The sequence below is a fragment of the Galendromus occidentalis genome, unplaced genomic scaffold (genome assembly GCF_000255335.2).
Source record: "Galendromus occidentalis unplaced genomic scaffold, Mocc_1.1 scf7180000077529, whole genome shotgun sequence".
Classification (NCBI taxonomy): domain Eukaryota; kingdom Metazoa; phylum Arthropoda; class Arachnida; order Mesostigmata; family Phytoseiidae; genus Galendromus; species Galendromus occidentalis.
The window spans coordinates 633,698-644,656 of NW_003805517.1; the positions used below are offsets into that span (position 1 = coordinate 633,698).

At 50.1% G+C, this 10,959-nt stretch overlaps 1 protein-coding gene across 1 annotated transcript; it reads left to right on the forward strand.

The window, feature by feature from the left end:
• Positions 1-5,484: 5,484 nt before the first annotated feature.
• On the forward strand, positions 5,485-6,447 carry LOC108864893 (uncharacterized). The gene is made up of 2 exons (XM_018641329.1): positions 5,485-6,057; positions 6,355-6,447. Exons 1-2 carry the CDS (start codon positions 5,485-5,487, stop codon positions 6,445-6,447), a joined length of 666 nt encoding a protein of 221 aa, XP_018496845.1.
• The last annotated feature ends 4,512 nt before the right edge of the window (positions 6,448-10,959 follow it).

A 10,959-nucleotide genomic window follows, 5' to 3' on the forward strand; every position in this document is an offset into this window, starting at 1 on the left:
ACCTGATGAAATCAAGACAAGTGAGGAAACAGTACAGAGAACTGGGAGCACAGTTCTTACTCCTCTCCGTATATTGCATGAGCGGATGGTTTAGGATGAAACAGTATCCTATGGTCAGAATTCCAGAAAAGTATCATTAATTTCCCGGTGTTCGTACCGTCGGTTGTCAAGGAGATGATATCTTCGATCGCGATTCCCAATTTTTCCAAAGCCAACGTAAGAGCGGTCCGAAGAGCCGTAGATGTGGTTGACTCGAGCGGTGTCATCGTCTCAATCGAATGACTCTTGACACACGGAATTTGCTCAGAGCAGTGGATAGTTATACCTAGGTAGATACTTGAGCGCCAAGTCCACTCGTCGGTAGTGATAGCGAACCTCGCGCGAGACTCTTTCAGTGTTTTGAAATCTCGCCGGAGCAAGCCTTCCACTCGAGCTGACTCTCGCTGCACGCACGAGGCAGCCGCAATCCGGTTCGAGATCGTAAACCCGGACCGACGGAGCGTCCGAATCATCACCGGGTCCGAAAGAAGGAGGCGGTACACTTGCCGCAGGCTATCATATAGGCCACCGTTTCGTCCTGAGAGGCGGCGCTCATCTCTTTTGAGTCCAAATCACTCCTGCGCTTACTGAGCAAACCCATCCTCTGACGCTCGAGCAGCTCATCTTTGCGTCGATGGGAAGCCGAATGAGTTTTTGCGGCGCTCGTACTGTAGTCGGGGTACGATATAGTTGCCTTGCATCGATTACAACGGAGGTGGTTTTTACATTTGAGGAGTTTGAACGCATCCCACACAGGGCCGACTGCGATAGGAATCGTACCTAATCAGTTTCGTGTTGCGCGGTGAGCGTGCTTCAAGTTCGCGTGGAACAGATTTTAGTGAACGATTTCTTCCGGGGACAAACCGCCGATACAAGTGAGGCCCGAACCGAGGCCCGCGGGCCTAACTTAGCGGCGCCCGGAACGCATACCGAGAATTCCCCCCTACTTGATGCTTCCATTCCCGGATCCTTTATTTCTTTCAAATAAAGAGCTTCCCGTCAATGAAAAACTTCGGAAAACGGTTGTTTCGGACTCGAATCATGGATATGGCGAAATTTACAGAAATTCCCCCTTGGAACGGAGCCCGGAGCTGACCCCCCCCCTCCTTTCTTATCCAGCTCCGGAATGCTCCACCAGCAAGCAGCATCGTCGACGGTATCCCGGTCAAGACTCGATTGATTGATTGCCCCAGTGTTTGCCTCGATTCAAAGACCGATCCATCCGCTCGACATCGGGTGCGTACTTGCGTACCCTCTGACGCGTCTGCTCTGACCCCTGAATCCTCATGCATTGTAGTAGATCGGAATCGGAGCCTCTATCCCCTATACCAACTCCGGCTTTTAGGTCGAGCGGAGCAGTTTATATTCGGAAAAAAAATGGTACGAACCTCTTTTGGTGGGTCCGGGTGTAGCTCGCTCTCGGAACATTTCCCGTTTCTGAGGCACTGAAGCGGTTTTTTGAGGCTAGTGTATCTCACCCTGTCCTCAACATCATCTCCGGCTGCGGGGAAACATTGATTGATGCTGCGATTCGCGATGCCATAATCCATAATGACTGATGACATAGAAATTTTTTGTGAATTCTCAGATAAGGGTGAGCTTGGATTAGAGTCTTGGTCAGGTCAGCGGCTCACAGTTGGATGCGCCCATGTCTCCCATTTCCGAGGACTCCATCACGATCTTTTTCTTGGAGATTTTCATCTTGAGCCGTCGGCCAGGATTTTCAGCACTGGACCTGGACACTCCGTGCATCTCCGTGATTTCGTAGGCTTGAAAACGATTGTGCATTCCTCAAATCTCGAGGCTATCTGATTGGTGACTGGAATCGTGATTCGTGATGCGGACGTGCGGAGACCACGTGTCATCGTGAAAAATGTGCTCCTGCGTTCGGGTCCCATGTCCCATTCACATAATACTATGATTTATGATTAGGATAAATGATGAGTGATAAGTACAGTAGAAACATATGAAAGACTTACGGGTAGTTTCACGAGAGCATATTTCATCGGGAAATGGATTCTCTTCTTCTACGTTCATTCTTGCGCGTAAGCCTCGGGACTCGGGACTCGGGGACGTATGCGTCTGCGTAGCGATAGCTCCTAGCTCCGATTCTTCGATGTTCGATGCCATCGCACATCGCACGATGGCACGAGGTCAGCTCTTACCTGATACCTGAGGTAAGAGCTGATGGAGGTGAGTTACCGCCTCCGAGTCCTCTGACCTCCGACGACCTCCGACCTGCCTCCGACGACCTCCGACTCCGACCGAGTTTTGAACTTCGTCCGCCTCGTTGAACGATACACGCGCAACGTTCCAAATTTGAAATCAAACCCTCCTCCTCTACACTCCACACTTCGCAGTTCGCAGCCGCGGCGGATTTTCGAGATTTCTGGAGAGCATCTCTTATGAAATAGGAGGGAAGATGGAACTCATAGTCACATGCCCATGACCCATGACATGACTAATGAGGAGGAGGAGGTAAGAGAACATATGACTTATGAGCTAGTTTCATTCAGGTATTTACCACACTTTTTAGTCTCCGTCCCCACTCCCCATTCCGTATTCCGTGGTCGCCACATCCACATCGCCCCATCCACATCGCCACATCCACATCGCCACATCCACATCGTCACATCCACATCGCCACATCCACATCGCCACATCCACATCGCCACATACGAATAAGGACGCAACATTTCGGATCGGCCCCCGGGCCCCCGGGTCTCTCCTAGAACTAGATTCCAGAAATGACAATTGCAATCGCATCAGAATCAGAAAGGACAAATAATAATTAGCACCCGAAATAAATCCAGGGCTGGGAGCTGGGACCTTGTCAGCGTCAGAGTGTCAGTGACACCTGATCACTGACCCTGACAATTGACAGGACGATCCATGGGAAAAATCATCATCATCATCATCATCGATTCATAATAGGTCGAACCATCAGTCTCCCGACTCCCGATCCCCTGATCCTGATTCCTGATCCTGATGATTCCGCTAGTCGAAATCGCTAGCAGGAGTATCTTGAGAGTGAGAGATCCTGAATCCCGCCCCCGAACACATAGCGCGCTGCCTAGCTTCGCGCACTGAAAAAATGTGGCTCCGGGGAGCGGAGGTTCGACTCCGCAGTCCAGCGGGTCGAATAATAAGCTCATCGGTGTCTGCTTTGCGGCAAAGGGTGAGGCTGTCGATCAAATCATGGCCGGCATCCGCAATACCTCGTGGGACAGTTTGAAGTTTCGAAGCTGTAGGTTTCCAGACCTCACACTCAGCTGAGAGTCGGAACATTAGAGGGAACCGCGGCAGGTCACGGGAAGATATTTCTCGCGCCCGCTTTGGTCCAGGGTTCTTGCATCACTGGCCTAGGCCATTCCTCCTCGAGAAAATCGTTCACCCTAACTTGCCACAGGTGCCCTTGGAGCACACTCACCACGCAACACGAGACTGATGGGAATTTCCAGCCTAGCCGGCCCTTGGAGGATTTGAGGGATGCATTCGAGCTCCTCGAACGTGAAAACCACCTCCGTGGTAATTTTTGATTAGTAGGACGGGTGCAGCGGAAACTCATTTGGGTCCCATCGGCCCAAAGATGAGATGCTTGAGCGGCATCTCATCTTGAGATGAGATCGCGGATCGCGATGGAAGATACGGTCGTTCTGACAACCGACGGTACGTACACCGGGAAATTTATGTCACTCTTCTGGAATCTTGACCTGGCCATTCGAATACAATTTTATTCAGAAATTCTACATCATCCGAGTAGATGTAGTTCACGCCGAAACACAAGAACTGTGCTCTCGGCCTTCGGTCCTGCCACCCGGGTCGTGTTCATTCCATAAGGTGCTTCTAATATACGGCGGATCGGGCGGCTGATTGACTGAGTAGTGAGTCGCAAAACTGAGGATATTTGATTCAAAAAGTCCGACAATTCAGGAGACGGGCTCCTTCACTGAAAACCGCGAGAGGCTCGAATCTGCAGCTTCTGACAGATATTTACGAATCTGAGAAGGGTTGGCATGTATCCTCCCCAGGTTAGCACCCTCCTCGATGTCCTACACTACAGTCGAATTTACGCTCTATCGGATGCGCTCAATATTGGTCTGTTCCATGCAGAGAATAACGATTCTCCGAATCCGTTTGGAGACGGGTGGAAAAAAACGGCCCGTTGTAACGCCCAGTCTTTGCCATTTAAACGCTCTTCAAGCTTATTTCTGATAATATCGCCCTGACATCTCTGACGATAACGATGTTCAGTGTTTTCGACGATCACGATAACGATGTTATCTGGATATGCGATATGCCCAAGCGACTCAGTCTCCGATGATAATGGAATTGAAATTGTTGTCGTCGTTTGCGAGAGGATATGCCTCCAAAACGAGGCTCACTCGATCGCTTGAGTCGACGAGCCGTCTAATGCAAAATATCAATAGCTTCTGAGACGGATCATCAAAAAAAGATGCGATTAGAACAGCGTTTCCCAACCGGGGGTACAAGTACCCCTGGGGGTACCAGGAGCTCTCCCGAGGGGTACCGGAAGCCATCAGGATTTTTTTCGGCAGAAGATAGATAAGATGGGTAAGAGCTATCGACCGCGCCAAAGACCCCTGGCCCTGGATGGACCAACTGCTGCATGACCGGCAACAGCAAAAATCTCACTAGCGGGTGTGATATGTACATACGTTTAAACGGGACGAATAGTTGATGGCTTGGTAGATCTTGAAATATTGTGCAGTTTCCAAAGAGATAAGTTGAGAAATGAATGTAGAGAATCGTGATGTTGTGGATCAGCTTGTTTTTTCTTTCAAGCTTAAATTTCGGTTTCCTAGGGGTAGGGGGTACCGGAGGGGGTACCGGAGACACTCGACCAACCTCAGGGGGTACTCGGGACCAGAAAGGTTGGGAAACGCTGGATTAGAACAAGACAGACGGAGGCATTCGGTAGAACGTTTGAATGAAACTGAGGAACGGCGAAACTCTACGCTGGAAAATGATGTTATTCAGCACTCTTTGTCTCGGTCTGCGGTCTCGGGAAACCTTGGAGCGAAGGATGGTAAGATTAGAAGAAAACCAACGGCGCTCTTCACAAGTACGTTTCGTTGAGAGCGAGGATGGGAGGTCGGTAAGATTGCTACACAACTGACTGCGAAACCGTCGCTCGAGAGGGCAGGCGCGACAGGATCTGAATCGCGCAGCATTTGAGTATGATCCTGCTTCTGATTATAGTACGCATACTGGCGTTAAAATCGGCGAGATGACTACTATATGCAAGTTTTGTCGTGCATTCCAATTCACGAACGAAAGTCCAGGAATGTGTTGTGTGGGGGGAAGGTCAAGCTATTTGAGTTACACCCACCTCTCGAGCCGTTATCAACTCTAATGGGCGAGAAAACGGAGAAACCGCAGCACTTTTTAGCCAACATTCGCCTGTACAATTCATGTTTCTAAATGACATCATTTGGTGCGACGGGAATTATTCGGGAGTCCTTCATACCGACCTTCAAAATCCAAGGTCAGGTGTATCACCGACATGGATCACTCTTGCCATTGCCAGAGACCGATCATCAGTTCCCCCAAATCTGTTTTATGGGTAACGTCGAGGAACAGGTCGATCAACGATGTCGCATCCACACTGGTACAGATAGAGAAATCGTTGCTTTCTTACAGAAGCTTTTCCATCAGCACAGCACGATGGTGAAGCTCTTCATGATAGCTTTGGAGCGCATGCCACCTGATGATTATGTAGTTGTCATAGGAGCGGACAAGACGCCGGCTGGGGAACACGAAAAGCGATTCAATGCTCCCACAATCAATGGAGTAGCAATCGTGATTGTCGGTGAAGAATTTAAGTCCGGTGACATAATCCTCCATCGCAGAAATGGTGACCTTCAAAGAGTCTCCGAGACACATCAGTCCCACGACGCTTTACAGTACCCGATTCTCTTCTGGCAAGGGGATGATGGATATTATTTCAACATTAAGATGAGAAACCCGGGGACGGGTGAAGAGACCGACAAGAAGGTCAGTGCTATGAATTACTGTTCATATCGATTGATGATCCGCCAGAATGAGGACAAACATATATTGAGATGCAGACAATTATTTAATCAATATGTTGTTGATATGTTTGCGAAGATTGAAAGCGAACGATTAGTATTCATCCGTTTGAATCAAACCAAGTTACGGTCAGAGTAGTACGTTTATCTTCGTGATGCGATAGCTCCTGATGGGAGTGTGAACCCCAATCAGCTCGGATGTCCGGTCTTTCTTCCGGCAACTTTCACGAGAAGTTCACGTCATATGCATGAATACGCGCAGGATGCGTTGATCTACCTGGAACAAGATCTCGCCGAGTGGTCAGATAAGGAGGGTCACTCGTATGAGTTCACATCGCTAACAATTAGCAAATAAATTCGATAAGAGTCGACAATCCCTTGCGATGAGAATATTTGAGAAATCGTTATTCAAGAGTTGGTGACCGTAACTCGCGCTAGTTCTGAGTATATTAAGCTCAGGGACAATCTGAAGAACGGTCGAACATAGAGTCGTCAGATTTCAGAAAATTACAATCTCTTCCCCTTGGAGTCGATGTCCCATGGTTTCTACTTCGACATTCTAGCCGCCCAAGAGACGGTGCAAGTTCAACTTAAGCATCAGTCGCAACACGACATCTATCAATAAGAAGATATCTTCGGCGCAGTCGACCGGAACTTCACGGAAAGACCTCTCGGCGCAGTCAAGCATCGACTGTACGAGAGGAACCATGACCTGTTTGCTTAAGCAGACACCTTTATCGCAAAGATCTGGTTTCACACTTGGGTCATTGAACTCGATATCCATTATGTGCCTTGTGGTTTGGTATAGAAACTTCCAATGAGAATTATTTTTCGGCGGGCAATTCACCCTCGTCGCTTTGTAGTTGAAAACGACCGACGTCCACGTACAGCACATCGTCCACCCGGCGTCAATCAGAAGTGTGACATTCTTCGCGAGAGGAACTTTGGATTTGACCAGTATACTGTGACTACATTTCTCAACGAAGAGTCTGGCCGTGTGTACTATCCGCAGTTTTTGCTGCCTCGTCACAGGGTTGAAATTCATTCGGCAGGCATCGAATTTCGTCGGAGCAACGGCCCCACCAGCCCTCATCATGGAATGCGATGCGAACACTACGACGAGAATCATGAAGAACATCTCCTCCCATCAGGAGCGGCGTCACAAATGAGTCTCAAAGCCTGGGTGCAGCGTTTCCAAGGTGTTCGGGCAGGTGCAAATATATTCGTCCATGCCCGAGGTCTCCGGGAGTATGACCTTCCGATTGTTAGTTCTTCTGTCACATCAATCAATGTCCGATCTTTTGTGTTATACCGCATGCATTGAATCCTGTAGAATGAACTGCTCCCCACAGCACACACGCAGCCGGTCCAATCACGCGTCCGGAACCATGCGTTCCTCGCTGATGATCAATTTCGAGAGTGAAAGGTCCAGCGAGTGAATTTGTTTAGAGCTACGGGAGGAGGTTCCATGGAAAATATAAGCGCGCCCAATGATTGCACGAGGAGGTTTGCATCGATATCTCCTGAATTCTATCCTGCATAACGGCGTTTACGATAGATAAAGTAGGAACAGCTAGTCCCGCCACGAAAAATTCATCAGACCGAAACATGTATCCGCGAGCATGCTCCTCATTTTCCACCCTCAATATTCAGGCACGCAGGTTCTTTCTTGACTTATCGAGCGATAATTCCCTGACCACTAAGATTCGGCCGAAGTCCTCCCGGCCTAATCGCTGTTTCGCTAGGCGAATCTGGAGATGAGTTCAGAAATTATTTCTGATGGAATTATCGCCAATGACCCGGGAATCCGCGAGGAACGAATTTCCCGGGGAGGACGGCTCTCGATCGGAGCCCTCATGTCATGTTCCGGAGCTGAGCCCTAAGAATGAAGCAAAGCCGAGATAGCTGCTTGCTTGTTCAAGACTTCTCGGACTCGACATGTTCGCATGTGACCCGCCGTTCCGCTCTGTTCCTCGATGTTGTATACTGTGTTTGCGGCCGAACGAAGACTCGTCGAAGCTCAATTAACGAAGCAGTGTCTATGAGCTTGCCATCAGGCGTATCACTGTTCACCGGAGCGCGTCGTGTATTATGGAGGGGGTTGACCTCCATTCGTTGAGTGAATTCGTAAGAACTAATTTCGGGGATAGCATCTTCCTTCTATATTGCTCAGAATTATCCTACCAGTGTTGGTGTAGACTCCAGGCATCGCAAGCTAAAGAGGCGACGCGATGATGACCCGGTGCACAATGGCCACCTGTATGTCGGAGCCTGCGCCTCGAGGCGCAGTTCCCTGTCTCGGCCCTGTGAGCATGGACCCGCCTCAAGCAGCTGCAGAAACAATGCTTCCTCCTTGCAAGATCTTCCTCCGGTGTATGCGCCATTTGTTGGTCTCCTCGGCGAGTACCCTGAGGAATATCGTCGCAAGGAAAGAGGTTTTGACTGCCATACAGCTGTCGATATGCAGTTCCGGATATTACCGTAGAATATGGGTGAACGGGGGAAATCAGACGCGAAATCACGGACGGACGCAGACTTGTAGACGGTGGGGGACATAAGGGGGCGGGGGTTATTGTTGCTCCACGTCAGGATATGGATATGATATATATGTGTGTATATGCACCATGTCTCGATAAGGTGTGTGTCTCGCTCTCAGCGATAGACATCAGCCGCATCAATCGATATCGAAATTTCGGGATCACGAATCGAAATTTTTTAGCTTCTGAAGCTCGGCCTCCGGGAGATTGATGAGATCCCTTTCGGACGTCCGCTCGCATTTGCACAGAGTAGAGCCGACGGACATCAGCCTGGGATGAAAGGTCAAACCAAGTGAAACCTGTCAATGAGCTTTGATTGAAGACAGCAAGCCCGCCTCAATGTGCAAGACGCGCGACGGACAAGCGAAAGTGAAGAGAGCTGCTCACAGAGCTCGGAATGCCCGTCTCCTGTCCGAGCTGTCATTCGTGCAAAAGCATTTCATGTGGCAAGATGCGTATACTCGTCCTGGTACTCATGGGGTTATTCGCGACGGCAGCCCTACCTCCTCCTTCGCAGCATCGGATGAGTCCGATCCCTGTGGCTTCATGAATCGCCTTACACGGCGGAGAAACGCGTACGTCATACGCTTGGCGGAATCTCTACGCCCGAAATCCGCTTACAGCATATTCGGAAGGGGTAAGGCATTCGACGGGGAGAGTATTTGTATGCTGCCATTATCCGCCCCAATGCTCGTCAATTTTCGGGCGACAGAACCGAATTGGGTGAGCGGGTATCCCCAGTTGCCGATTTCCACCTAAGGGTTTCGGAGAAGTCCCCGCTCAACACGGGGGACGACTCGTCAGTTCTCGCCGAGCACTGTGTGAACGGTGAGTGCTACACGGGAGCAATCATTTTCTCGCTGTCATTGGGAGGTCCGGAGCGCGTCCATGCCGAAAATATACCCGATCTTATCGAGTCGAACGACGGAATCGTAGTGAATTCGGGACTCCGGCGTCATTCCGAAGGTTAGGTTCGAATATCGGACGTCGTGGATCGAGGCTACAGTTTTCTCAAGAATTCCAAGGGAAGCTGTGAATCCGGACCTCTGGCACATGAACAGAAATGATAGGACGTATCTCTGATTCTCTATGATTTTCTGGTCAAGCCGTAATGCGACTTATCCGATCGGCATCTGAGATGAAATCAGAATCATGGGATCGTAGAAGCGGACGAGCCTCTCGAGGAAGATGACAGATCTGTGGGCCCCGTAACTATCAGGAGTGTCCTCCGCGTTTGGAGCCAGATCAGAGGTTCGGGAATTCGCGCTCGCACATGCTACTCGCTGAAACATATAAATGCATCCATGATATTCTCGAGAAACGTTCCTGTAAACCTCGGTGCCTTCCATATGCGTGACGTCACTTTCTCTCCTAGGCCACACCTGTCCATATGCTGAGAGCATACGTCGGCGTCGCGTCGTACTCACCGTCCGTCTCCCGGAGATTGCGTTCCAAGCTTCACATAGAAAACGCGGTCTCAGGTATGTAAATTCCGAGTAGAGGCAACATTTGGAAGTACTGGGCTTCGAGCTGCTCTGATGGACAACCCGATATTTTTACTCCGAGCGGTGGATGAGGAAGATCGACACAGTAGATAAAGATCAGGAACTGAAGCTGTATGGCCCTATGCTACCCAAAGTTCCGGAAATAATTTCGAGGCGACGCCTCCGATTCCGAGTTTGCGCCCTTCACGGATATGTCTAGAGTTCGGAACTCGTCTCGGAAGTCGCCAAGAGTCACAAGGCAATCTATTCCTTTTACAGATCCCTCAAGCTCCGATCTTGGCATTGGAAAGTTAGAGGCCTGAAGTGCGCGAAATCTCCTTAATGTTCAGATCCAGCGCGTGCCCTGGATTTTTTCTCTCGGGGAAGGGGGTTAAGGTCATTGACTTGGTCGGGGCCAACCACCGATGATGATGCGCCCCATCATGGAGCCCCATCATGGAGCTTCATGGGCTGAGGGGATATCCCGGGGGGGAAGGGGAAGGAGAGAGGGCGGCATGGCCCCTCCCATGCACGCCACTGATTCAGATACCCTGCGAAAGCTTGCAATCGGTCTCACCGGGCTCCACTTGAATCGGGTACGGTGAAATCTACTTACAACGGAACTTGCGGGGCAGGGAATATATGTACCGTATTTCTTCTAATAGACGGGCACCTTCTAATAAACGGGCACCTTCTAATAAACGGGCACCCCCCGGGCTGACTGAAAAATAAACGGGCACCTTCTAATAGACGGGCACCTTCTAATAAACGGGCACCCCTAACCCGATGGAGCCATCCCGTCCGGCTTTTCTCGACTTCTTGTCGCTCGAGATGCGAAACTGAGGT